At 52.5% G+C, this 27,302-nt stretch overlaps 3 protein-coding genes across 4 annotated transcripts; 2 read left to right on the plus strand and 1 right to left on the minus strand.

Moving 5' to 3' along the window:
- Positions 1–29: 29 nt before the first annotated feature.
- CD4H9orf78 (chromosome D4 C9orf78 homolog) lies at positions 30–7,736 on the plus strand. Its single transcript, XM_027035393.2, has 9 exons — positions 30–189; positions 532–591; positions 1,738–1,789; positions 2,202–2,272; positions 3,075–3,152; positions 3,737–3,934; positions 4,945–5,081; positions 5,191–5,289; positions 7,381–7,736. Exons 1-9 carry the CDS (start codon positions 107–109, stop codon positions 7,470–7,472), a joined length of 870 nt encoding a protein of 289 aa, XP_026891194.1. The 5' UTR covers positions 30–106; the 3' UTR covers positions 7,473–7,736.
- Positions 7,737–9,402: 1,666 nt separating this feature from the next.
- On the plus strand, positions 9,403–17,623 carry TOR1A (torsin family 1 member A). Of its 2 annotated transcripts, none has more exons than XM_027035392.2 (5): positions 9,403–9,669; positions 10,159–10,424; positions 12,897–13,072; positions 13,170–13,297; positions 17,139–17,623. In XM_027035392.2, the coding sequence occupies exons 1-5, from the start codon at positions 9,492–9,494 to the stop codon at positions 17,183–17,185; spliced, it is 795 nt and encodes a 264-aa protein (XP_026891193.1). In that variant the 5' UTR covers positions 9,403–9,491; the 3' UTR covers positions 17,186–17,623. The 2 variants fall into 2 exon arrangements, with proteins under 2 accessions (XP_026891193.1, XP_026891191.1); XM_027035390.2 differs by having other exon boundaries at positions 9,407–9,669; positions 17,042–17,623.
- A 2,136-nt stretch (positions 17,624–19,759) lies between these two features.
- LOC106989369 (torsin-1B) lies at positions 19,760–25,504 on the minus strand. The gene is made up of 5 exons (XM_015087860.3): positions 25,174–25,504; positions 24,289–24,554; positions 22,696–22,871; positions 22,028–22,155; positions 19,760–21,715 (listed from the first exon to the last, which is right to left on the minus strand). The coding sequence occupies exons 1-5, from the start codon at positions 25,487–25,489 to the stop codon at positions 21,474–21,476; spliced, it is 1,128 nt and encodes a 375-aa protein (XP_014943346.3). The 5' UTR covers positions 25,490–25,504; the 3' UTR covers positions 19,760–21,473.
- Positions 25,505–27,302: the final 1,798 nt, after the last annotated feature.

A 27,302-nucleotide genomic window follows, 5' to 3' on the forward strand; every position in this document is an offset into this window, starting at 1 on the left:
AGGGCGGTGCTCTGCGCTCTGCGCTCTGACCTCACTGCTGCGCGCCGGAAGCAACCCGGGCCACTGCACAGGGGCGCGGCGGCCGGACCGCGGGGCCGGCAAGACCATGCCGGTCACCGGGAAGAGTTTCCGCCGGCGCCGGGCCGATTCGGAGTCGGAGGAAGATGAGCAGGACTCAGAGGAGGTTCGGTGCGTTTGGGGTGGGGCTTCCAAGGGGCCGGAAGAGACAGCGGTTTGTGATACTCATCACCGGCCACGCTCCTCGTTGACTGTGAGCCGAGGTTGTTGTCCCTTTCTGCAGAACAAAAAACTGAGGCTCCTAGGGCTGAGGCCGCCGCCGCAAGGCCGCACAGTATCGAGAGATTCCCCCAGGATGCGCGGTGGGTCTGATTGCAATGGGTCTAAGCGCAGGGTTGCCTTCTGGATCATTGTGCCTGCGGCTCAGCAGTTGGACAGGGATGCCGGTCGAAGTTGCCTTTTGAGTCTGAGTTCCGCGGAGGGTGTCTCAGACTGTGCGTTGCCTCTTTGCAGATTAAAACTGGAAGAGACCCGCGAGGTGCAGAACTTGAGGAAGAGGCCCAATGGGGTGAGGTGGGTATCGCAGGGGCTCCGCGGGAAGAGAAGGCGGGGGTGACAGACACATGTCCCCGCCTGAGTCGCCACCACAACTATCTCTTCAGACATAGCCCCTTCTTTTGACACACTGTACGCCTAACATTGCCCTGAAAGGAGTCCAGTGTTCTTCGCAGACGTTTACCCAGGAGATGGCCCGAGCCGTGTGGTCTTGAGGTTTGCTCCAGAGGTGCAAAAACAGGCTATCAATTCGTGTTTTTATTGCACCTGATTGCAAAATGCACACGAATTGTTAAGTTTGGAAAAAACTTTTGAAGTATAATCGAAAAAGTAAGCAGCACCCGTAATTCTGCCATCCACAGGTAACCAGCGTTAACCTGTAATGTTCTGTCCAGTGTCTCTCTTTTTTGGAGATTGCAAGTACTCTTATTCCGTGCTGTTTTCAGCTCATCACGTTTTGGGCATTGACATTATGGATTATTTTCCCCAAAAACCTTTTTAGTGGCTGCATAGTATTCCACTGCGTGTATATGCCATAATTTAACTAATCCCGGGGCGCCTGGGTGGCTCGGTCGGTTAAGCAACTTCGGCTCAGGTCGTGATCTCTCAGTCCGTGAGTTCGAGCCCTGCGTCGGGCTCTGTGCTGACAGCTCAGAGCCTGGAGCCTATTTCAGATTCTGTGCCTCCCTCTCTTTGACCCTCCCCTGTTCATGCTCTGTCTCTCACTGTCTCAAAAATAAATAAAACGTTAAAAAAAATAAAAAAAAAATTAACTAATCCCTTACTTAGGGGTTGTAGGTCATTTGTAAATCTTCATCACCAAATACGGGTGCAATAGTATTTTTCTACATTTGTCTTTAGCTTCCTTTTCCCGGAAGTCAAAATCTTAGAAATGAGATTTCCAAGCCCAGATAATGCCAAATGGCTTTGTAGGAAAGCCTACCACTTCACCCTACCCCCTGACCCAGCATCTAGAGTGCTTTATTTTTAAACTGTTTTATCCTTGTAGGCTTTGCCAGGTGGCTTTGGTGCCCACTCCTCGGATCTTGCCTTTGCTCTAATGTTGCAACCTGCAGACTTTCTAAGTGTTCTGCTTCGTGTCTGAATTGTGCCATTTCTCGCTGTCTCTGTCTCTGTCTCACTCTTCCTTTTCTTTCTGCTCAGTGCTGTGGCCCTGCTGGTGGGAGAGAAGGTACAAGAGGAGACCACCCTCGTGGTGAGTTGTGGGGTCCTCCTTGGGAATGGAAAGCTGCGGCTGCTCTCCAGTAGGTGACTGTGTTTTCTTTTTTAAAGAAAGCGGGGTGGGGGGCGCCTGGGTGGCTCAGTTGGTTAAGTGTCCAGCGTCGGCTCAGGTCATGATCTCACGGTTCATGGGCTCAAGCCCCACGTCAGGCTCTGTGCGGACAGCTCAGAGCCTGGAGCCTGCTTCGGATTCTGAGTCTCCCTCTCTCTCTAATCCTCCCCCACTCACACTCTGTCTACGTCTCTCTCAAAAATAAATAAACATAAAGTTTTTTTTTTTAAATAAACATTAAAAAAATTTTTTTTTAATGAAAATAAATTACAAAAAAAAAAGACCACTGCCAATTATACAGATGCTTCCTCACAGCTGTGTTTGCTTTCTGCAGGATGACCCCTTTCAGATGAAGACAGGCGGTATGGTGGACATGAAAAAACTGAAGGAAAGGGGCAAAGATAAGTAAGTGGGGGACTCACTGAGATACAAAGTAACCTATAGCCTCTGCCTGGGTCTGTGTGCCTCCAGAGAGCTGGGGCCCACAACAGCAGCTCTCGTGGGGCATTCTGAAATATCCTTCATGCTTTGTAGTTTAAAAACAAATGAAAGCAATGGGGTGCCTGGGTGGCTCAGTAGGTGAAGCCTCTAACTTGCAGTTCGTGAGTTCGAGCCCCGCATCGGGCTCTGTACTGATGGCTCAGAGCCTGGAGCCTGGTTCAAGTTCTGTTTCTCTCTCCCTCTGCCCCTCCCTTGCTCACGCTTTGTCTCTCTGTCTCTCTCTCACTCTCAAAGATAAACAAACATTAAAAAAAATATATTAAAAAAAAATGAAAGCCAGAACTCTTTAAAAGAGTCCTTTAACTCTTTCGCTTAGAGTGCTGTGGGTACTCTCCTTCGGAAAAGGTGCATTGTGTAGTGTGTTTCAGACCCAAGTGGAAATGTTGTTTTTGTTTTTTAAGAAACACGTGCTCTGTCTCTCTCTCAAAAATAAATGGTAAACGTTAAAAAAAAAAAAACAAAAAAAACACATAAGAACACAATTATAAAATAATACATTCAACTAGTGTAAAAGTATCTAGTCATTCCCCAGAGGAATCTCCGACATTTTGCTTGCTTATATTTCTTCTGTTTACATATCACGTGTGTTTTTTTCCACAACCACAAGCAGGATGGGCTTGGGTGTGTGGGTTTTACTTGTATAATATCAGACTTGGCCTCACCGACATGTGACTCAAAGGTTCCACTTCTTTGCCCCTCCCTCCAGGATCAGCGAGGAGGAAGATCTCCACCTGGGGACATCGTTCTCTGCGGAAACCAACCGAAGGGACGAGGATGCCGACATGTGGGTATCAGCCTGGCTGTGAGCGATGAGGCGCTGGATCCAGCCAGATACAGTCCCGAGATATCTAGTCACAGATGACATTTCTAGAATCATCCAAAGGCCAAGGCAGAGTTGGCCCCTGTCACTCCACCTCCCAGGCTCGTGAACTTTGAGGGAAAAAAAATCCTAAACATGCTTTGAAATGATGGTTCTTGGGATTTTAGATGCCCGACTAGTAATAGTTTTCCCCTAAATATTGTAGGAATAAAACACTGCACTTGCCCACCTTTTCACTGACGAGACTGTTAACCAAATGACCACCATCGACCATTGCATTCTGTTTTCAGTGAACCTTAACATCTATTAACAGCAATAGATTGGGAGGACACAATCTCACCACAGAGGTTGGTGCTTTAAAGTCAAAAAAAAGTTCTGCGTGGTGAAAAAAACTCGAGTTAATTTTCACGTTTCTCATTTTCCCACGGACTGATGAACACTCCTGGGCCATCACTGCTCTGTGGGCCAGTGTTGGGGACCACTCATTTTAAAGAGAGGTTTTGTGAGCTTCCCGCCTCTCCCTGAGGCCTGTGGGTTTCTCATTTCAGGATGAAGTACATTGAGACAGAGCTCAAGAAGAGGAAAGGGATCGTGGAACATGAGGAACAGAAAGTCAAGCCAAAGAATGCAGAGGACTGTCTTTACGAACTTCCGGAAAACATCCGTGTCTCCTCAGCCAAGAAGACCGAAGAGATGCTTTCCAACCAGATGCTAAGCGGCATCCCCGAGGTGGACCTAGGCATCGAGTACGTTTCAGACCCCGATCTAGCCTCTCTCCTGCCCGGGGCCCACGGAAGAGCGCTCTGCTTTCCGGCTAAGGGGACTGTTTCTTACCCGTCTCCTTGGAAACCCACAAATAACTCTATTTTCTTGGGTAGGCGGAGATGCTTGTGCCCAGAGCGTCCGAAGGATAGGTCAGCGTTGCTAGGGAGATGCTAGAGAAGGTCTCCCGAAAGCAAAAGCGTGGTGTTTTGTTTGTTGAGATATAATTAAGAAACACATAACGTCATGCTGGTTTCAGGTATACAACGTAAGGATTATTTGTGTGCAAGCGTTTATTTTTACGTGGTCTTTGTTCACAGCCCTTCGGCTGTTCTGCTCAGGGCCTTGTAGTCCTCTGTTTTCTTCTAGCAGGAGCCATGTTAAAGGCTTACCCATCCCATGAGCCTCCTTTTGATTTTTGCAAAACACCTGCTCTAAAACAGGATTGTCATGGAAGAAATATGACAGTCAGAATCCTCTTTGGGCGTAAGAGAAAGTTGGGAGGCTTCTGGATCCTTGCCTCTTTTCTGGAACTAGCTTCGAGCCTTAGGTAGTTTTCTTTCCTTCTCTGGGGCTCAGTTTCCCCTTGATCAGAAGAGGACAGTAAGGGGCGCCTGGGTGGCTCAGTCGGTTAAGCATCCCAACTCTTGATTTTAGCTCAGGTCCTAATCCCAGGGTCGTAGGATCGAGCCCCATGTCGGACTCTGCTGACAGTGTGGAGCCCGCTTGGGAGTGTCTGTCTCTCCCCCCCTCCCCCACTCGCATGCACTCTCTCTCCCTCAAAATAAGCATTAAAAAAAAGAAGAAGAAGACAATAGATAGATAATGCATCTTCAACAGCCGTGAGAACACACGAGCTGGGAAACTGCGGAGCCCTGTGCTCCAGAGGGTGATTTCCTCATGCACCGGTGCGTTTCCAGCCTGACTGGCAGTTCTGTCTGAGAACCAAAGGCGGGAGGACTGAATACATGGCGTGGCTCCCTTCTCCCCACAGCGCAAAAATAAAAAATATCATTTCCACGGAGGATGCCAAGGCCCGTCTGCTGGCAGAGCAGCAGAACAAGAAGAAAGACAGCGAGACGTCTTTCGTGCCCACCAACATGGCCGTGAATTACGTGCAGCACAACCGATGTAAGCTGCTCTGGGCAAGCAGCCCTGTCCCGTTGGCTTGCCCCCCACCCCCCCACCCCCCAAGTTCCCGTATTTTGTCTGACGTGTCCCCTGGTCTCTTTCGATCCAGTTTATCACGAGGAGCTCAACGCCCCCATTCGGAGAAACAAAGAAGAGCCCAAAGCACGACCCTTGAGAGTGGGTGACACGGAGAAGCCAGAGCCTGAGCGTAAGTACAGCGGAGGCCCCAGGGCTGCCCGGAGCAGTCATCAAGCCCCTGGAGGCGGGGTGGACTCTGCAGGGGTGGGGCTTGGGCTCTGGGGCCAGGGCATCTGGGTTCCACTCCACATTCCTTTCCCTTCCCCTTGCCAAGCCTCAGTTTGCTCATTTGTAAATGGGGATAGTAACAAAACCTACCGTTAGGGGTTGCTCTGACGATTCATTGGGCTATTAAATATCAAATGTAATAGAAACTCAAAAACTTAGCATATTTCAATAAGCAAAACTAAACTCAAAGTTACTCATAATTTCGCCAAAGGTGAGCGCCGTTAACATTTTTATGTGTCGCCTTCCAGACTTTAAACAAATATTGACGTAGGGGGGCCTGGGTGGTTCCGTCGGTTAGGCATCCGACTTCAGCCTAGGTCATGATCTCCCTGTTTGTGCGTTCAAGCCCCACGTCGGGCTCTGTGCTGACAGCTCAGGGCCTGGAGCCTGCTGCGGATTCTGTGCCTCTTTCTCTGTCTGCCCCTTCCCCACTCACACTCTCTCTGAAAAATAGAAATAAACGTAAAAACTACATTGATGCATACAGAACCATGTGCCGTACACATACTTCATAGGGTCTCCTCGTTTTTCACTCAGTAGTGGGCCCCTGCATGTCTCTCTGGAACAGTAAATACGTATTTTCCCTGTCAGTCGCCATCTCGTGTTCCGCGGCATGGAGCTACTCTGGTTCCCTCTAGTTGGACGCTTACGTGGTTTCTCATTTTCCCCCATTTAATCACTGTCGGGCTGACCCTTTTTGCCTACATCATGTCCTTCGGCTACATGCCAAGAAGTCGCCAACGCTCCTCTAGAAGTGGGGTGCGGATTTGTCCCTCCCCCTCCACTAGCAGCATCCAGCTGTGCCCCTTTCCCTCCAAGGGTCTTCTTTTTCGTACCAATGGGGTGAGCCTAAGGAAATGCTAAATTTGCTGAGGCTTCTGAAAATCCAGGCTGTTTGCTTTTTCTTCCTTCCTTCCTTCCTTTTTTTTTTTTTTTTTAATATTTTTATTTATTTTTGAGACAGAGACAGAGCGCGAGCGGGGGAGGGGCAGAGAGAGGGGGACACAGACTCCAAAGCAGGCTCCAGGCTCTGAGCTGTCAGCACAGAGCCCGACGCGGGGCTCGAACTCACAGATGGTGAGATCATGACCTGAGCCGAAGTCAGGCGCTTCACTGACTGAGCCACCCAGGCACCCCCCTCTTTTTTTTTTTTTTTTTTTTTAAAGATTTTAAGTAATCTCTACACTCACCACAGGGCTTGAACTCACAACCAGATCAAGAGTCACTCACTCCACTGATGGAGCCAACCAGGCGCCCCGCATTTTCTTCCTTCTCACTTGAGAAATTATTTTCTGTACCGTCTTGGGTGCATAGTCATTAATTCCCAAAGAGTTTTGTGTTATTCCCACATAGTAAGCAAGGACTTTGGAGTCACCAGACTTGGGTTCAACTCTCAACCTACCTTCACTTTCTGAGTGACCTTGAGGAAGACCATCTAAGCTCTCTGAACGGTGATGGCAATATGCCCCCGTTTGAATTGCCGTGAGGGTTAAAAAAAAAGGCATATCTAGGGGCGCCTGGGTGGCTCAGGTCATGATCTCGCAGTTCGTGGGTTCAAACCCCGCATCGGGCTCTGTACTGACAGCTCAGAGCCTGGAGCCTGCTTCAGATTCTGTGTGTCCCTGTCTCTCTGCCCCTCCCCTGCTCACGCTCTGTCTCAAAAATAAATAAACATTAAAAAAAATAAATAAGCCGTAACTAAAAGTGTTTAGCACCAGGCCTTGTACTTAATCAAACTCTCCCTGAAATAGAACACCTGTTGTCACCTGGTCCCATGCCGATGTCAGCATACCCCCCACCGTACCGTCATCTGTGTTTATTTCACTCACTCAGTAACCAGTCTTTACTGAGGCCCTACTATGTTCCTGTTCACCAGGGTAGGCCCTGGGGCTTCTGTGGGGAATGAGGCAGGCGTGGTCCTAGCCTAAGCAGAGCTAAAAACCTGTCGGTTGATTCCAGCACGGCCAACAGCTTCTGCTCTTTTCCTCCTCAGGGTCCCCTCCTAACCGCAAGCGTCCTGCTAACGAGAAGGCTACCGATGACTATCACTATGAGAAGTTCAAGAAGATGAACAGACGCTACTGAGGGTAGCGAAAGGGAGAAGGGCAGGATGGACCTAAACAGCACTGTCCCCTCACTAACCCCTCGGCAGACGGCTTCCCAGACAGAGGTGGACAGAAGTTTCTTTGCTACCAGACAGTTCCCCAACCTGATCTCCACTGGTCCTTCCACTTAGCTGCTGGGTTTTCTGGGCACCGCGTTTGTGACCTTTGAAAGAAGACAATGTGGAGTTTTCCTGTTTGGGGGCAAGCTTCATTCTTGTGTGAGCATTATAAAACCTTGTTCGTACATATACTGACTTTCTCTGAATACTTGCCCTGGGTCGGGAAGAAACAGCGGTGTTCGAAGCAAGAGAACACCCTTTCGCTTGTGCTATTATTATAACATATACGCAATCGTGTCTTGTACTTTCAAGTTCCTGGAGGTCAGGAACGCGCCCTTCACCGTGTGTAGTGGGTCCAGCTCACAGCAGAAAAGTCTAGGTTGGGATCAAAGGGACACTGGTGTTTTCTGACTTTTACAAAGTTACCGGTTTCTTTTCATTAAGAGAGAAAAAAAATTTCTATCACTTTCAGCACTTAAGTATTAAATACGAAATGAATCCAACCATACTATTCGTACTGTGTCTCCTTATACCAACCCTAGGTAACGTGTTGAGAGCCTGCGGGTTGGGCAGCGCAAATGCAGAACTCAAGTTACTAAGAGAGACTGTCTCATTTAGTTTAAAGATGTAGGGGCGCCTGGGGGGGCTCAGTCGGTTCGGCACCCGACTCTTGGTTTCGGCTCGGGTTGTGATCCCAAGGTCATGGGATCGAGCCCTGTGTCGGGCTCGGCACTGAACGTGGAGCCTGCTTGGGACTGACCCTCTCTCTCTCTCTCTCTCTCTCTCTCTCTCTCAAAAAAAAAAAAAACAAAAGTAGGCTTCAACCTGCCAGCTCTCGGGTACAGTGCCCCCATGCTGTCATTTTCCTGAGGCACTGACACATGTTGAGATGAGAAAAGGGCAGGTGGGTTGACTTCTGGGCTGACTCATTGTAGGTGTTGCAGCTAGAGGAGTTTGCCTTTGGAGTCCAAGCTCAGCCCTGTTTATATCCTTCAGGCCCCGAGCCTGTTACATCCTTCGACAATCTCTTTCTCTCGGAGCCTGTTTTCTCATCTGTAAAATGGAGATCGTTTTTCATTTCTATTTTTTTCCCTCCACTAAAATGAATGGTAGTGAAGGCAGGAATCACCTATGCCTTGTTTTTGTTTTTGTTTTCCCTTGAACTCCCAGGGTCTAGTCCATAACCCAACGCATTGGCAATCCCCAACCCTATGAATGAATGAGTGAATGAGTGGAAGAATCCTTAGTCATCATGTTGATAGTATGTATCCTTCATATGATGCCATAAAAGTATCACTCTACCCATGTAACGTTTCCTCCTCAACGCTCATAACCACCGTCTAATCAAAAGAAAAACATCAAATTCCAATAGTGGGCCATCCTCTGAAAGATTTGACCAAGTACTCCCCCAAACTGTCAAGGTCGTCAAAACCAAGGACAGCTTGAGAAACAGTCTTAGCCGAGAGGAGCCTAAGGAGACATGAAAACTAAATATAACGTGGTATCTTGGGACAGGATCCTAGATCAGATACAGGCCATTAGGTAAAAACTAAGGAAACGCTTTAGTTCTATCAATATAGGTTCGCTACTCTTAACAAATGTTAACACATTAATATGTTAATACGGGAAATTATGTGGGAGGATATATAGGACCTCTCTGTACTATCTTCTCAATTTTTCTGTAGATCTAAAATTATTCCCCACCGCTCCCCCCCCCCGCCCCCAATTTTTTTTTTTCATGGACTCCAGCGGCCTCCGTCTTTCACCTCCCGGAAGCAAGAAAGCGCCCCGCCCCTCACAAAGATGGTGGCCACAGCGGCGCGAGGAGACCCGCCCCGCACAAAGATGGCGGCCGCGCCCGGGAGGAACCGGAAGCGCGGTCTGGCAGCGGCGCGGGTCCGGGGCAGGCGCGAGAACGCGCGGGCGGCGCGGCTCCGGGTATGAAGCTGGGCCGGGCCGCGCTGGGCCTGCTGCTGCTGGCGCCTTTGGCGGTGCGGGCGGTGGAGCCCATCAGCCTGGGACTGGCCCTGGCCGGCGTCCTCACCGGCTACATTTACCCGCGCCTCTATTGCCTCTTCGCGGAGTGCTGCGGCCAGAAGCGGAGCCTCAGCAGGGAGGGTAGGACGGGGAGGCGGGGGCGGGGCCGGGACCCGAAGCCGGAGCGGCCCGGGCGGGATGGCGCCGGGCTCCCGGCCACGACCACGACCACGATGGACCGGGGTTGGTCGGAGACCCGAGCAGGCGAGCTGCGGCCCGGGCCGCTTCCTCCGCCGAGAGTTTCGCTCCTTCCTGGAGGGGTGGTGGGAGCTCGGGCTGCCGATCCGCAGCCCTTTCCGGCCGGGCGGTGCCCGGGGAGGGGCAGAGCTGGGGTGAGGGGCGCAGGGAATGGGCAGGGCTAGCAGGGGGAGGGCCTCGAGCCCTCCCGCCCTCCCCCCCACCGCCCCGGCCATCCCCGGGGGCCCGGTGCTGACGTACCTCCGCGTTTCACAAGGTGCTCCGAGAGCTGAGCTGGCCTTGCTGGCTTTCACGGGCGCCTGTAACCCTGGGCTAGATTTCGCCAGACACACGGACACCCCGTCCCTGACCGTCAGGCTTTGTTTTTCCCAGCGCTGCAGAAGGATCTGGACAGCAAGCTCTTTGGACAGCATCTTGCAAAGAAAGTCATCCTAAATGCTGTGTCTGGCTTCATAAGCAACCCGAAGCCGAAGAAACCTCTCACGCTCTCTCTGCACGGGTGGACGGGCACCGGCAAAAATTTCGTCAGCAAGATCATCGCGGAGAATATTTACGAGGGTGGTCTGAACAGTGACTATGTCCACCTGTTTGTGGCCACACTGCACTTCCCACACGCCTCCAACATCACCCTGTATAAGGCAAGAGCGGAATTTTGGAATCCTTCCTGGATGATGCTGGGTTTCCGGGGTTTCTTGGCTGTGGGGTGGAACGCGGGAATTGCGTGTTGGAATGAATGAGCCGGGAAGACGGCTGCCTGCGCCTGTTGCCCTCTGAAAGGTGTGGACGTTCGGGGGAGTTTGAGGTGGAGCAGTTAATACCGTCAGAGCTTTGTGACGGTTGCTGGTGAAAACAGGCTCAGCATGCTACTTATTTTAGTAAGGGGAGTCGTGGGATTTTAGAGATGGACGTGATCAAATCCAAGCTAAAGATCATCGCGTCTAACTCAGGTCGTAAAAGAGGAAATGTTTCCAGAAAGGCCTAAGGCGGTTTAGCTAAAGTGTCGCAAACTGCTTTTATGGTTTAACTCGTTGGTAAACAGCCTGGACTTTGGCAACAGACACGCCTAGATGTGAGTCCTAACTCTCCCACCTGCCAGCTGTGTAGTCTCGGGACTGTCCCCTGAGCTGAGACCCAGGTTCTTCTCTGTAAGGCGTGGTTGTGAGAAATCCCTGAGCTCTGTCGAGCTTGTAACATGCTGCCTGCCACAGGAACCTTCAGATACATGTCCACTCTTGTCTTTTTATTTTTTCAATTTTTTTAATGTTTATTTATTTTTGAGACAGAGAGAGACAGCATGAACGGGGGAGGGTCAGAGAGAGAGGGAGACACAGAATCTGAAACAGGCTCCAGGCTCTGAGCGGTCAGCACAGAGCCCGATCCGGGGCTCGAACTCACGGACCGCGAGATCATGACCTGAGCCGAAGTCTGCCGCTTAACCGACTGAGCCACCCAGGCGCCCCAACTCTTGCCTTTTTAACGCGTGTCACAAACCTGCAAGGTGAGCGAGGCAGATATTTAGCCCTCGTGCCTGTGAACACTTGTTTTCCCTTCTGCTTGGCTGAACGTCAGGGTCTCTAGCGCTCCAGGGGATCCTGGCACGTGAGCCTTGCAGTGCTAAAACTAGGAACATTCCAGACAGATTGTGTGATGAATGGGTGCTCATAGTTAGCAGGCAGGTTCCACCACTTAATAGCTGTGTGACTTGGGGCAGGTTACTTGACTTCTCTGTGCCTTAATGCCCTCAGCTGTAAAATGGAGATTGCAATAGTAGCTGCTTTGATGGGTTTGGGGAGATGGCGATAAAACGTTACGTGAATAGTGCTTAGAGCAGTGTCTGCCCCTTAGCGAGTGCTCAGTATGTGTCATATGTCGTTGCCTATAAATTGGAGTAGGAGAGTGGAAAAACCTTGGCTGTTGGAGCCTAAAAGCCCCGAGTACGTCCTGGTTAAAACAGTCACTTGCCTCACGCAAGTCACTTCACCTCTGCTCTGGTTCCTCCTCTGTAAATAGAGGCCGGTCCGTACCTATAAGAGCAGAATTACCGCGTAGGTTAGGTAAGGATGCATGGAACACAGTAGCCAAGCAAAATCCAAAATCCGAAGCAGTCAAGACGCATGTTGTAACTTGCAGAGTCCTCCTCAGAAAACAACTAATTCCTCCTCCTATTCACCTGGGGCTCTGTGTAGGAAAGCACTACATAGAATCATAGCTCAGATTTCTGATTAATAGGGTTTTTTGTTTTTTGTTTTTCCTTTATTGCTTAGGATTGAAAGAAGTATCTACGCTCTTACGGAATGTTTCTGTTTAGGCAGATTTATTTGCGAAATCTCCTAGGCATTGTTCCAGAAACTCAAGAGTGTTACCTCCCCGTGCTCATCCCAGAGCGTATGCTCTGGAGTTCTGCTGCGTCGCTTAAAGGAGCCCGTGTTCCTTACCGTCCCCACTGGGGAAAGGAAGCACCTAGTCTTAGGACTGATGGTCAGAACAGGTCACTTGGTCTCTGCCTTCTTCTTCTTCTTTTTTTTAATGTTTGTTTATTTTTGAGAGAAGCGGGGCGTGAGCGGGAGAGGGGCAGAGAGAGAGGGAGACACAGAATCCGAAGCAGGCTCCAGGCTCTGAGCGGTCAGCACAGAGCCCGACACGGGGCTCGAACTCACGACCTGGTCCAAACTCGAGAGTCAGGCGCCTAGCCAACTGAGCCACCCAGGCGCCCCTAACACCGCCATTTTAATGACAGAGACCAGCAACTCAATGGCACAGCATCGTCATGATCTCTCACAGCACAGGAATTCTAACCAACTTGGGGCTTTGGAACCAGGCAGGGCACAGTTCAGATCCCAGCTCTCCCACATCCTAATTTTATAATCTTGGGCGAGATGACGAAGCTGTATGCCTCAGTTTCCTGATCTGTGAAACGGGTATGATCGTGCCCACTGCACGGAGGTGTGGGGAGGAAGCAAAGAGCCTGTGTGTGTAAAGTTCTGAGTACAGTGCCGAGCACACAGTAAACGCTCTGTAAGTGCGGCCGTCGTAGCACTAAGGCTCATGCCGGTTGTTTTCCGTTGCACCTGCTGAGAACTTCGCCTTGGCTTCTCCCCTCTGTAATTCAGGATCAGTTACAGTTGTGGATTCGTGGCAACGTGAGCACCTGTGCAAGGTCCATCTTCATATTCGATGAAATGGATAAGATGCACGCTGGCCTCATAGATGCCATCAAGCCTTTCCTCGACTATTATGACCACGTGGATGGGGTCTCCTACCAGAAAGCCATCTTCATATTTCTCAGGTAAGGCCAGGGCTGGGACACGATTGAAGCACTCCGGCCCCGAGTCCGTGGGCTCCGGGATAGAACCCAGTCCTCACTCACGGGAATTCTGTTGCAGCAATGCGGGGGCAGAAAGGATCACAGACGTGGCTTTAGATTTCTGGAGAAGCGGAAAGCAGAGGGAAGAGATCAAGCTCAAAGACATGGAACCGGCCTTGTCTGTGTCAGCCTTCAACAACAAGAACAGTAAGTGTGGCCAGGCCAGCCAGTACTGACCCCTCCCGTGCGTGACCCTGCGTCCCGAAGTCTTAGATTGTCAGCCTCACCGTCGCCTGGGAGCTGGCTCGAATGCAAATTCTCAGTCCTTCCCCAGACCTTCCGAGTCAGGATTTCTGAGCGGAGGCCGTGTTAACCTCCAGGGGACTCCCATACACTCTCCCGTTTGCCAAGTGCTCTTTTAAAGAAAGAGGGACATTCTTGATCTTCGAGGTCTTAAAGATTGGTTCCCGGTTTTCTTTAGTTTAATCTTTTTCCTTTGTAGAAGAAAAGCAGGTGGTTGAGCAGGGAAGGCCGCTGTGGGCGCCTCCGAAAGAGAGGACTGGTCCGGTCCCTCTTTCTGTGTGTTGCTCCAGAACTCTGAGGTTCTGTGCACGAGCATAACGGCCGAATAGCGGGTGGGCCCGCGTTCTGCACTCCACCTGCCCATTTCCTTTATCTTCACGGTGACCTCGTGGGGTAGAAACTGTCATCCTCCTCATTTTATAGATGAGGAAACAGGCTCAAAAGAGAGCCGCTTGCCCAAGCGCACAGCCTGCTCAGTGGCTCTGATTGCAGAGCCTCATCTTTTCACTACCAAGTTCACGGCTTTTCCAGTGACCTCACACACCTTTGACCTTGAACCCTCAGAGGTGGGAAGTCCCCATGATGCAGAATGACTCACCGGGTAACCCTGTGAGCCATGCGGGTAGACTATTACCATTTGAGCCTGCTCTGTTCAGGTTCCTTCTTGAGCTTAGAGAGCAGAAGTTCTTTGAAACAAGAAATCGATACTGCTGCAGAGATACTTGGGACAGTATGGGGTGTTCATGGCCATTTGTGTAGCTGGAATATTACTGATGGAAGACAGGATATTTTGTAACATGTTAACTGGTTCTCTGGTGAGCCAAACAGTATGAGCACACGCAGCAGATGCCTTAGCCTAAATGCTTCAGCAAGATGAGGCCAGTCACCTAGAACCCACATTGCGGGAGGTCACAAAGGGTCCCCGAGTATAAGCTTCAGGATGAGGTGGACCTAGCTCAGCCATTTACTGACTGTGGCCTCAGGGAGATGGCTGAACTCATTCATTCATTCATTCATTCATTCAGCAAATACTGAGCTCCTACTAGGTGGCAGGCACTGGTCCCAGAACTGGGGACGCAACAGCGAACAAAAGCAAATTCTTATCCTCATGGAGTTTTCTATCCTAGTGATAATACACCAGGAAATGTGTCAGATGATGGGATATCTGTTATCTGTATAGAGGCAGAGATGTAGCTTCCTTTCCATCGCCAATAGGTAAAAAGTTAAGTCCATAAAGAGGGCTTGGGGGTGCTGGAATGAGGATGGGTGGTGGTTTTAATAGGGTGGTCAAGGACGGCTCACTGTGAGGGTGACATGTGAGCTGACCCGAGGACTGCGGGAGTGAGCCATGTGGGCACTACAGGGAACAGCATTCCATCAGAGGGAACAGCACACGTAAGGGCACTGAGGTGGGGGTGTGCCCAGGGTCACTGTGGCAGTCCAGGGTGAATAAGGGAGAAAAGGGGGTCGGATAAGAGGCAAGTCTTGGCACTGGGGGTGCTGGTCACGAAAGGCCAGGGGTGGGGGGGCAACGGGCAGGCCTTGGGTTTGACTCCCAGTGGAGGAGGGAGCTGCTGGAGTGTTTTGAGCAGTGACATGACCAGACTTAGTTTATCAGGACCACGCTGGCCACTGGGTGCAGCATAGACTAAAGGCAGTGGGGGGAGGGACCCCAGGCGGGAGCTGTGGCCTGGACCCGCGTGCTAGCAGTGAGCCGGGTGGGGTGACATGCTGTGATTAGGATGTGTGTTGAACGTCGAAACCCTCAGAAGGTGGAATAAGATTTCCCAAAGGATTGGTGTGGGAATGAGAGAGCCCCAAGTCAAGGGTCCGGCTTGAGCAATGAGACGGGTGGTCGTGCCCCTTAGGGGGACAGGCCGGGGAGTCGCAGGTTTGTGGGGCCGGGAGGGAGACGGGCGTGGACAGTGAGCAGGGCGCCCCTGTGGAGATGCGGAGCCGATGGCTGGCCGGTCCAGTGGGGTTCCAGCGGGGCGCTCAGGCTGAGGGGACCCACTGGGGAGTGGTCCGTAGATGGTTTGGAAAGAGACTGAGGTCATTGTTCCGCCAGAACGCTCTGGCTGTCGTCAGGTTCTAGTCCGGGCTCCGCCCAGACGTCACCTCCTCAGCCCGGCCTCATCGGCCCACAGTGGCAGAGTAGCCTGTCCTCCGTGCTCACTCGCCCCATCTCGGTGCTCACAGCACCACCCCCCCGGCACTATCTGAAATCGTCCGGTTGCTGGCTTGTGGGGCCGTGAACCGCTGAGGGCACTGGCCCTGTCTGCTGGCTCTGGGCTCTCCCGGGGACCCAGAGCTTGCCTGGCCGCAGAGAGGGCCTTCAGGAAATGAGCTGTCCCACCCTGCTCGGCCATTGGTTTTGTTCTTTCCCACGGCCAGACTCCACCCCATCCAGGCACTGAGGTCTTTCCTGAGCACCAGTCGTGTGCAAAGCACTGCTGGGAAAGGAAAGCATACAGTCCGGTGTGGCACTGGGCGTTATGATGAGAAACACGTATTTGGCCTTTGTCTCTGCTTCTGGCCCAGATCTCCTGAAAACACTTGGAATTTCCTAAGTAATAAAGGTGTCTTGATATTCATAACAAACCCCGGTCAACCACATCTGAGTTTGCGTTAATGAGGGGACTTTTGGGAAGCATCTAAAGGGCACGGGGCTGGCTTCCAGGGTGAACACATGGAGATCCGGGAGGGGCCTGGAAGCTTCCAGTCCCTTCTGCATTCCCTGTCTCTTCCATCTGGCTGTTCGTGAGTTAGGTTCCCGTATTGAGCTGACATTGTAGCTCACCCAGCCCGTGTTGGAGAAATGCTTGGGGGTGTGGGAAAAAAGCCCACACGTTGGAATTGGCGTCACAGACCAGGATTGAGGCACCAGAGTTCAGCGGCAAAGTGGAAGGGAAACGGGTCACTTGGAGGAGTGCGGGGTGTGACCCAGCGGGTGCCCCATGGTCAGGAGGGGGTGCGTGTGTGCTGGGCCCTCCCGGGAGTCCAGGAGGGGACGTGCGTGGGTCACAGGGCGGGTGCAGGCCCCGCACTCGCCCTGGGTGAAAACACACAGCAAAGTCTGTGCCCTGCGGCCACAACAGGGCACTGTCTTCACACTGTATCGCTCTGAGGGTTCCAGTTCTCGGTCCCCAGATGCGCCGTGTGGTCTGGACGTGCGGGCAGTGGTGGTAGGTTTCTGTCCTGTGGTCGATCCAGCCGCTGAAAGTCCAGTGAGTCCCAAGTTCCCCAAGTAGGGGAGTGGCTGGTCCTCTCCTGGGACTCCTCTCCCCTTGTGCTTTCTCTGAAACCCTGCCAGCCTGGGAACCATGTCCCTCCGCGCTCCGCTCTGCCTCTCAGCGTGTTGCCGGCACCCTGGGCTGGCGGGCCTCTCTCCCGCTTCAGATCTGTCAGCCCATCGGAGAGGCCTCCCCTGAGCCCGAGGCTAAGGTGCCACGTCACCCCGGCTTTGCTTTCGTGGAGGCATCACCGCTCGGTCTCGCCCGTGGGCATACCCCCGGGTTACATCTGCCCCCCGTGGACCACAGGCTCCACCTCCGAGTCCGGCACCCCTTGGACGCCCGGCGGATGTGTGTCGGATGGCTGGGTGGGCAGGTGGACGATGGATGAACAGCACCTTTTTCTTTTTCCCAGGTGGCTTCTGGCATAGCAGCTTAATTGACCGAAATCTCATTGATTATTTTGTTCCCTTCCTCCCCCTGGAATACAAACACCTAAAAATGTGCATCAGAGTTGAAATGCAGTCCCGAGGCTTTGAAATCGACGAGGACATTGTAACCAAAGTGGCTGAGGAGATGACATTTTTCCCCAAAGAGGAGAGAGTTTTCTCCGACAAAGGCTGCAAAACTGTGTTCACCAAGTTAGATTACTACTACGACGACTGACTGCTTCGAGTTGGAGGAGAAGGAACTCGGCACTTGGCTCCGTGCCCTGGAGGAGGACAGAGCAGATGCTTCCTGCTGGACCGAACGGGAACCTTCCTGAGCAGTTTTCATCTACCGGGGCCTCCGGGCGTCACCCCCTACAGATCACGGACCTCGGAACAGCCCCAGAGCCTTCCGAGGCGGTGGCAGCGGCCAGCTCCCCGTCCACTCGTACGAGGGCTCATGATTTTTAAAAAAATCATGTTTTAATTTCAAGTGTTTCTGTTTCAAGGAAGGATGTCTGAGTTTTACTGAAAATGTGGTAACTTTATTTAAAATGTTTTTAACCTTATGAGAAACTTTTCAGACTCTATGTTATTGGCTTTACGTGTTTTTCGAAGTTCCCGTCACCATATCCTAGACACCGATGTCTTTACTGGAAAGAAGCCCAAGGCTGGGTCCTTGGCATATGGTCCCTAGGATGGCAGAACCGGGGACCAAGGCTGGAGCCGTGATCAGATCTGTCACAGGATGACCATCGCAAGGGGCAACGGTGTGTTTGGGTACAGGGAAAGTATGTAAGAGGACACACGTGGGGGGGCGCCTGGGTGCCTCAGTTAAGCGGCCGACTCTTGATTTTAGCTCAGGTCGTGATCTCGCAGTTCGTGAGTTCGAGCCCCGCGTCGGGCTCCTCACGGACAGTGCAGAGCCTGCTTGGGATTCTCTCTCCCCGTCTCTGCCTGTCCCCTGCCCATGCTCTCTCTCAAAAATACATTTTAAAAAATTTATTTTTTTAAATAAAAATAAATTTTTTTTTTTTTTTTAAATTGGGCCACTGAGGCCCCTCACAGATAAGCCTTAAGTACCCTTTCCAAGGGTTTTGATCTCGGTAACATTGTGAACATTCACGAGAGACAGTTTCCTTGCAATAAAAATATTTCCAGCTTGTCAGTTGCCATTCAGCTTTACAAAGGAAGACCCCTCCCTGTTTTCCATTCCTCAATGAGCCATATGTTGTCTGGCAAGTTTTGCCATATTTTTAAACACCATCCTCGTTACAGGTTTTGGTTGTTCAATGAGAATTCCCAAAACCTCTTAGGAAAGCGTAGCTGCCCCCTCCCCCACCCACCCCGATCCTGAGAACAGTATTTTTACTTATAACTACAAAGAGCTACCATTTTACAATAAAATGGTGTGTAATTTGCGAGTGCATCTTTAAAGGAGACCAAAGCCCGCTCGCTGTAGGTCACTGGTGCTTCAGCCACGAACTGAGACCTAAGAGGCGCAGTGCGGGCTGGAGTGAAGGCTCACGCGGGGAATCTGGATCTGTGCGGCTCTGGCTTTTTGCTCAGCTGCACCGGGGACCGCACTGTTGTGGGGTTCATGGAGCTCCCGACACCCAGCCGTGGGGTTCAAGTCTCGAGACACAACCCCAGCTGAGGCACCAGGCAGGCGTACAGGGCACAGGAGACTAGACGGACCTTGGCGTTTGCAACGCGCCTGTGTGCCTGCTGGTGGGCGGAGCTCCTGTGGGGTGTGGCGCCCAAGCAGTGCTCACTGGCCCGTTTTTCTCAGGCCCAGAGGACTGGAGGGCCCCCTGCTGCCCCAGGACTCCTCTGCCTCCAGGTACCTGACCTGCACAGAGGCCCTTTAAGGGCATCCAGGCCTCCTAGGGACGGCTGCACGTGTTGGAAGATTCTTGATGTGGATCAGAAGCTGGCCTGTTGTCCTGTCCCCAGGAGTCCCAGATGGGGCTCATCATTCTAAGCTGGCAGCCCCAGAACCTGGGAGTCCCTGGCTCGGGGAACACAGGAGTCCCCCGACTTAATTTGGCAAGTTCATTCTTTGTAGATGAGGCAGGACAGGCTGGAGCGGGAACCACTCTTGGCTGGAAACCAGATCCGGGAAATCCAGTCTCGGGACTTGACCACCTTCAACTGAGAGATGATGGGACTGGGTGGGATGTTGACGAAGAGGGTTTGAACTTTCTAGAAAGTAGCTGACTTGTCCTCAGTCCTGGAAAGAGGATTGGTGTTAACGATTCACTGACAGGAGGCCAGGTGCAGTGCGATCAAGCAGACCCTGGTTAGCTTAACTGGGGTTTCGCTGTTTACCAGTTCTGGTTTACTGATCTGAGCCCGGCCTGGTTCCAGTTCAGAGTGTCAGCACGGAGTCACGTTCCCCCCCCACCCCTCAATTTCCTTCCTATGTTAATTTCAGGAGAAAATACTTGCTAGGAATAAGTCCAGCCGTTCTTGGCATTTTTACCCATGGAAATAGGGCGTATAACCCATCACCAAACCCCACGTAAGTGTCTCTGTTTGGAGATACCAGCCTTTAAGGTAAATTCTGTCTGATGCAAAGACTACCCTCCAGCATGTCCAGGGTGTGGTGAGACACCTGAGTCGCCCGACAGCCTTTCTCCCAGGCTCCAACTTCTCAGGGTTCCCAAAGAAACTAGGGGAAAAAAAAGTCTGCAAATAACATGTCACATGATAAAATTTAGTCTTTATTTTCTCTTCAGTAGGTCAATTCAAGTCCTTGTCTGCATCCTACACAGGGTGAGGGAGGCTGGGCTGTGGTCAACCGTGGCCTCCCTCTTCAGGTGACAAATCAGTAACCGCAGTCCAAAGGTGGCCCACACGTGTCCAGGGAGTTGCGTCACTGTCAACAGGGAAGATCTCCGTCTCTGCCTGGCCAGACGCTTGCGGGGCTAGGAAAGAGAGGTCACTGGGCTCCAGTTTGAGAACACGTACTCAAAACGTTAAGCCTTAACTTGGCATTTTTAAAAGGCTAAACGTGACCCTCCAGAAGGCCCTCCGGGGTCATGAAGACATTCGTTCTAAATTGTACACATAAATTCGCTGCACGTCGTTCTTATCACGTGTCTGCAGGTGCACTGCAGTTATGACACGCACGATTCACACCGGCTGGAATCTGCCTTATTTCCCGGCGGCCAGGGCAGCCCAGCCTGGTGCTGCCATGTAGGGTGTCCTCAGATGACACCCAGGACCAGCCGCTTTACACTGACCTTCTTTGATCTGCATCCGTGACCATGTCTGACCATGCACCTCGTAACAAAACGCAACTGTTTTTGCTAAGAGTTTCTGATAAAGGAATAGACAATTATTCCATCTCGTGTCCTTTCCCATGCTTTAAAATGAGCTATGTCCTATACGTTTTTCTATCATCTAAGATTTGCGAATAAAAACATTATAAAAAATACATATATCTTTGAAAACCCTAGCGTTTCTGGTGTGCGATACCTAAGGCTTCTTTGGCAACGCAGAGCCTGCAAGCTGACCACTCAGTGGCCCGTGTCGTCCACGGAGCCTGAGCACGTCCCATGGATTCCAAATGGTTCTCTGGAGCAAAGTGACAGATTGGCCCACGCGTACATTGTAACAGACAAACGTTTCACCACGGGAACCAAGGCCTCAAATTCACAACTCACGGTCTCGTTCTGATCTCACCCTAGTGATGACATATGGTTGGGGACAAATCTAGTTCAGGAGAAGGGGGTACAGGGAAGGTGGTGTCGATACCAAATGACGGCAAAGGAATTCCAGGAGCCTGAGAGGCCACCTGTCCCGGTCTGCTGGAGAGGCCTCGGACGGAGACCCCGCACCGCAGGCAGGCCGGTCACCTGGCTGAGAAGGCTCGGTGTGCAGGCCCACATCGCCACCGGACCCCGTGCCCGAGGGTGCCACCGACTTTAACTGAAAATACTTCAAGCCAGTGGACACTCTCTGTGCAAAGGAACAGAGCAGGCTCTTAGCAGGTGCAAACCAAAAGCTCCCCGAATTGCGCAGGGGCCCTGGGACTCCTTGAGTTAGAGCAGCAGCTTCTAGAGCACCTGGAACAGGTGCTGGGGGCGGGGGAGGGGGCGGGGGGGAAGGGGAGGTCTCACGCACACAGCTGTTTGCAAGGCACTTCCGTCAAGGTCAGTAAGTGAGGAGAGGGATTTTAAAAGTTCATCTTCCACCACAGTTGACAGCTGGATTGCCGTCTGGTCCAAACTGACAGGCGCACTCACCAGATCGGCGTCTTTTCAAAACTCAGCTCTTAGAAACTTCTAGATCCCGAAAGTCCACAGGTGCAAATGTGCAAACCCCGAAGGAGTCTTCAAAGTGCTTCCGGAAGGGCAAGGCCCTCACTTGCTGAGCTCCCGGGGGGGCCTCTTCCCCCGCCTGGATGAGAGGTCAGTGAAAATCCAACCGTGACTGCACAGTCTTACAGCCCTTGTCTGAGTAGATTTTCTCGCCTTTGGGGAAAAACGTCATTTCCTCTGCCACCCTGGTGACAATGTCCTCATCTACGGCGGACCCGCGGGCCCTCATCTCGGCTCGGACACACATCTTCACGTGTTTGTACTCCAGGGGGAGGAAGGGGATAAAGTAGTCGATGAGGTTTCTGTCTATCAGCCCGCTGCGCCACAGGCCACCTGCAAAGCAAGACACAGCTGGGTCCCCCCGTCTCCGTCACTGTCACCTGGCCCAGCTCACTGCTCCTACGGGGCCCATGTGGTTATCCCGACCCACGGTACGTCCTTCTTGTCTTTACCCGTCGAGATTCTCTTCTCATCAAGGTGGGACAAGCCTGACAGAGGCACCTGTTGGCCACCCCCTGCTAACTGGCTTCTATTACAGGAGGCCCCAAGGAAAAGTCCCTACTTCGCGGATTCGGTGGCTCCGTGGAAGGCTTGAAGAAAGAGGAGGCTGTGCTGGCAGGGTCACGGGGAGCCTGGGGGACTCACTGTGTTTATTGTTGAAGACTCCGACGGACAGCACGGGTTCCAGGTCCTTCAGCTGGATGTCCTCCCTCTTTCTTCCTGCCCGCCAGAAGTCAAGGGCGGTCTTAGTTATGAGGTCCCCACCGGCATTGCTGCATGTGCCAAAGCAGAGTAAAATCACACGTTAAGATTCTGGGTCTAAATCAAGCAACATGTATGCTCTGAGGCTTAAACTTTTTTTTTTTTTTTTTAAGTTTTTTACTTGAGACAGAGAGAGACGGAGAACAAGTGAGGGAGGGGCAGAGAGAGCGAGGGAGACCCAGAATCCGAAGCGGGCTCCAGGCTCCGAGCCGTCAGCACAGAACCCGACGCGGGGCTCGAACTCACAAACTGCGAGATCGTGACCTGAGCCGAACTCGCTCAACCGACTGAGCCACCCAGGCGCCGCCCCACCCCCAACCCCCCGTGCAGGTAATGAAATTGCCGGTTATCAGCAATAATTTCATTCATTTTTCTCCCACCCGCAACTGCCATGCTGAGAGTAGCAATCCCAAAGTAACAGAAGTCACCAATTCACTTTTGCCAGGCACCTCTGTCCCTCGGCAACAGAATCCTGATGGTTGCCGGGGCCTCCTTCTAGCACTAGGAGAAAGAACGGCTTGCGTGCCCCCGAGAAATCCCCTCCCGCTCACCTGAGAAACATGAAAATGGCCTTCCGGTAAGACACGCCATCAACCTGCTCGTAGTAGTCGAGAAACGGCTTGATCGCGTCGATGACCCCGGGGTGCAATTTGTCCATCTCGTCAAATATGAACACGGAGCTGGCACACGCACTCACGTTACCCCGGATCCATCCCTGTAACTGGTCCTGGACCAGCCATCAAAGAAACAGAAGCTCAGAGGATGTGCCTGGAGAGGCACACGTGCGACCCTTGTTCCTCAGGCTCCGAACGATGAAAAATCAGAGCTCTCTGGGATTCGACAAAGAGCTCTTGGAAACTGCCTCCCAACCGCCACTCACTGGGGAACAGCTTTTCTACAACTTTGTCTATAAAAAGTCGAAACTGGCAGATAGGTGATAGGTGCTAGGGTGCCAAGCTGGTTTTTTTTTTTTTTCCTAACTCAAATGACGTGCCGGAGAGGACTTTTTAAAGGTACACGAGGGGCCAAAGGCATGAAGAGTCATCAGTTCGCTGTTAACCCATCATTTCCACTCACTGTGAACTGAAAGCTCAAGTTAATTTCACCAGACATACTGGGGAACAAGAAACTGGACTGAGGTTGGCACAGTGCCCCAAACCAATGCCTCATACTGACGTGGCGAACGAAGGCAGTGGCGCTCCCCAGAAAGCACATGTTCCTGAAACAAAGATACCCAAGCAATAAACCCTCAACCCCCAGACACGAAAGGCTCCAGAGGCACCCTCACCCCATCACTGGATTCCTAGAGATACAACTCTTTATCCAAGGATTTGGAAAACGAAAATCCCTTCTTATTCTTGCTTTTTGGCAAGCTTCCCTGTCTCACGAACACCCACTTTCAATTCCTTGTCCCGATCAGTTTCTGTTTCTTACGTAGGCCCCCACCTAACAGTAAGACGATTAACCTTTACAAGGACGACATTCATTTAAATGAGAACCCTACCAGACAACTTATAAATTAAATGTAGAAAGAGCATCTCAAAAGAAAAAGTATCCCTTAGGATTCAGTTCTTCGAAGCTTTCGTGTGAAGAAAGAAAGCAACACCAAGGATTTGGATGGGAGACACAAAGGGAACAGAAGCTGGGGCAGGGAACCCTCCAGTCTACAGCGCTAAACACAGAGTGCTCAATGCATATGCTGCATCACAGGGGAGACTTAAATGAAGCCGTGTCCAAACACATCGTCTGAGACCTGCTCCGCTCCACCAAGGGCTGGGACAGGAATGCCGAACACGCTGGGTCACTGCAGAGCGTGGCTAGTGGGAGTCTGGAGAGCTGGGTTCAAGGGTCTGATTTGCCACAAGGCCAGAAAGACTGTAAGGAGCAGGTCCCCTGGCCTCTCTTGGCTCCACCTTTTAATGTAAATAAACGTCACCTGTCCCACTGTATTATTTTGGAACCAAATGAGGAAAAACAAGTGGCAGGAGAGCTCGGCCAACAGCAAAGGGTTACCGTGGGCGAGTGTGCCTTAACTCAGCGGGACCCCGGGCTACTCCAAAGCCAAGAGAGGCAGCAGAGGCCAGAGTTAGTGAAGGTCGCCCCGACCAGAGTGGCCGGGGGACAGGATAACAGGATTCTCTTGCCTGGTACAGTTTTATGTGCTGCTCGTGAGGGAAGTGCAGAGTCGAGACAAACAGGTGGACAAAGTTACTCTTCAGGCCTTTTGAGTGAAGGTTTTCAGCCACGATTTGGCTGACAAAATTCTTGCCCGTGCCAGCCCAGCCGTGTAAGGACAGAGTCAGCGGTTTCTTGGGGTTTTTATTGTTCTTGAAGCCGGTCAGCGCCTTGAGAATCACCTCTGTGGCCAGATGCTGCCCAAACAGCTTCTCCTCTAATTCCAGCTTGAGGGCTGCAGGAGCCAGCCGGAGAACAGAGAGAAAAATATACATTAAACAGGCACCAGAAAAGCAGCGCTTTCCCCAGCTGGCCAAAGCGCGAGGCACCTATTAGCAAGCGGTCCGGCAGGGTGTCTGCCAAACCCCAGGGCTGGCCCGGAGCACAGCCTCGGGTTGCAGAGCCACACGATGCCACTTCCAAGGAAATGCACTACTAGATGGATGTCCTGCTTAAGTTAAACTCCAGTGTCTGATAAGGAAGCTGAACGTGTTCGTTCATCCAAGGATTAGCCCTCTCTGGACTGCGCTGCGTGCTATTCCCCAGCTACCCCTGCTGAAGTGTAAGAAAACCCGGGGCCAAACGTGGGCTTTCTGGGCAGCCGCTGCACACGCTGCACATCTGAAAACTACTTAATGGGGCAAAGGGCTGAGCACGCTGCTTCCAGCTTCTTTCTGTACTCCCAGGGAATCCGAGGCACTTAAGAAGGAACTTAGGCAGAGCCCCCACGGTCTGCAGACTGTCTCAGCAGGCACGGCTTGCAGGGCGGGAGTCCGGACCGAGGCCCCGTCCGTCCTCCCTCCCGCCCCAGCTCAGGGTGAGCGCCGCGCCCCTCGCGGGCGGACCCGCCCTACCGGACGCGTTGAGCCGCTGCTCCTCGCGGCAGCACTCGGCGAAGCGGCAGTACAGGTCCGTGTAGGACAGGTAGCCGGTGAGGGCGGACGCGGCCCCGAGGGCGATGCCCACGCTGATGGGCTCGATCGCCGCCACCACGTGAGCCGCCAGCAGCGGCCCCAGCGCCGCTGCACGGCCGAGCCCCGCCGCCCGCGGCATCGCCCCGCTCGCAGTCCGCCAACCTCTGCACCGCGCTCCCAGGCCGCGAAGCCGCGGCCGGACTTCCGGCTGCGTCACTTCCGCCCCGCAGGCCCGCCTCTCCCTCGGGACGGCCATATTGGCGGGGGACTGGGGAATCTGTGTCGCCATCTTTGTGCGTGGCGCGAGAGGTGTCCCGGGACTGGCCTCTCGCGAACCCCTCGCCTGCTGCTTCTCGTTTCCAGCCCCCACCCTTGGCTTTGTCATCCCTTCCCCTGGAGCTGTAATGAGCGTCTCCCATGTCGACCCACCACCTGCCTTCCTGAAACAGCTGCTCTGCGCCCTGGAGGTCCAGGCCCGGGCCGGGAGGCACCAAGACCCAGGCGCACCATCAAACCAGAAACCCGTCCGGTCGTTCAGCATGCGGCAAGGCAGGCCCTTTGCTGGCTGCTGGGAAGACAACAGTGAAGGAGAGGGAGTTGGCTCTGGCCCTCTCCGGTGTCCAGGCTATTGGGCAAGAGCCCGTACTGCGCGGTGGGAGAAACACAAGGGCCGTGGAGCAGGGAAAGCTTCTGTCTAAACGGAGAACGAAAGGAGTTAGCCCCGCAACAAGTGAGGAGTGGAACCTTCACCCAGAGAACAGAAACTGCAGTTTGGAGAAGTGTTTCACACGGTGGAGGCTGGTGACAATGAGGGGGGCAGAGCCAGGTGGAGACTGGCATGGGAAGACCTCCAGGGCTGTAAGGAGGCTGGCTTCTAGTCTGGGGGGGGGGGGGGGGCATAGGGAGCCACGGAAGATTTTACACAAGGAGCAGCATGGTCAGAACAGAGATCACTGTGGTTGTTGGGTTCAGTGAGGAGGTTGGTCCAGGTAACCTTGGCCCAGACTTGGCTGAAATTGGTTGAGTTTACCCATCAGCCAACCTATCAACAAATATTTAATGAACACTGGTGCTGTGTCAGATTCGGTGCCATATGCTGGGGGTACAGCAGGTATCCGGGCTGACGGAGCCCCTGTCCTCACAGAGCTCTCGGTCTAGGTGGGGGAGACGGAGGGGCAACAGATGCTTTACATACCTTGAGGTCAGTACCGTCAGGTGGGGTGCACAGAGGGGGCACCTCACCCAATCTGCAGGCTGGGGAAGGCTTTCCTCCATAGCTCCGTTTTGACCTGAACGACGAGTAAAATTGCGACGGGGCAAGATCCCACTGAGCACGCTGGAAGAACAAAGGAGCAATATTGTCTTAAAATGTTGGTACAATAGACAGGAAATTGGGTCTTTTGCAGCCATTTAAACTTATGTTGAAAAGTTTCAATGTCCGTCTAAAAATGCACAGAGGAGATAGGTGAGCAAAAGGCATGTGAAGACCCCTACCCGAAACCCTATCCTGCTCCATAGGCATTGACTCTTCATCCTTCAGGTGGACTCTGCATTTTCTAGGCCTAGTTGGTGCCTCCCTCTGGATTGGCAGCTGCTAAGAAAGGACTTCTGCGTGGATCTGGGGCTTGGTTGGTTCCCTGGCCGGATGACCTCCTTCCTCTCCACCGTCAGCCCCTTGCTTGCCACACCTTCCCTGTCTCCCCACTCTACAATCCTGAACTGCCCTGGGGCTCTGTTCTAGACCCCTTCTGTCTCCATCCTCTCTCCCTGGGTGGGAGGCCTTGACTTTCTCCCCCAAGACCCTGCATCTGGCTGCACACTGGACACCTCCACTTGGCTATGTACGGGCATCTCCCCATCCCTACAGTCAAACAGAAGCCTTGATTGTTTTCTCCAAACATGTCCCTCCCCCACGGCCCCTATCTCAGGAAGCGGACCCGCCTTCCACCAGTTGCTTAGACCCAAAGCTAGTGGTTGCCTTGGATTCTTTCTTCCCCCCAGTCTCCACTTCCAATCCATCAGGAGGTTGCCGACCCTGTCTCTAAAACCTGTCCAAAGCTCTTCAGTCG

The sequence above is a fragment of the Acinonyx jubatus genome, chromosome D4 (assembly GCF_027475565.1).
Source record: "Acinonyx jubatus isolate Ajub_Pintada_27869175 chromosome D4, VMU_Ajub_asm_v1.0, whole genome shotgun sequence".
Lineage (NCBI taxonomy): Eukaryota > Metazoa > Chordata > Mammalia > Carnivora > Felidae > Acinonyx > Acinonyx jubatus.

Bases quoted from the DNA above. Each gene is read 5' to 3' on its own strand.
- CD4H9orf78 (XM_027035393.2), top strand. From the start codon at position 107: ATGCCGGTCACCGGGAAGAGTTTCCGCCGGCGCCGGGCCGATTCGGAG. The intron at 190-531 runs GTGCGTTTGGGG...GCCTCTTTGCAG, and splicing joins CAGGACTCAGAGGAGGTTCG to ATTAAAACTGGAAGAGACCC. The intron at 5,290-7,380 runs GTAAGTACAGCG...TTTCCTCCTCAG, and splicing joins GGAGAAGCCAGAGCCTGAGC to GGTCCCCTCCTAACCGCAAG.
- TOR1A (XM_027035390.2), top strand. From the start codon at position 9,492: ATGAAGCTGGGCCGGGCCGCGCTGGGCCTGCTGCTGCTGGCGCCTTTG. The intron at 9,670-10,158 runs GTAGGACGGGGA...TGTTTTTCCCAG, and splicing joins GCGGAGCCTCAGCAGGGAGG to CGCTGCAGAAGGATCTGGAC. The intron at 13,073-13,169 runs GTAAGGCCAGGG...ATTCTGTTGCAG, and splicing joins GCCATCTTCATATTTCTCAG to CAATGCGGGGGCAGAAAGGA.
- LOC106989369 (XM_015087860.3), bottom strand. From the start codon at position 25,489: ATGGCCGTCCCGAGGGAGAGGCGGGCCTGCGGGGCGGAAGTGACGCAG. The intron at 24,555-25,173 runs GTAGGGCGGGTC...TGGCTCCTGCAG, and splicing joins GCAGCGGCTCAACGCGTCCG to CCCTCAAGCTGGAATTAGAG. The intron at 22,156-22,695 runs GTGAGCGGGAGG...TGGCACATGCAG, and splicing joins GCCATTTTCATGTTTCTCAG to CAATGCCGGTGGGGACCTCA.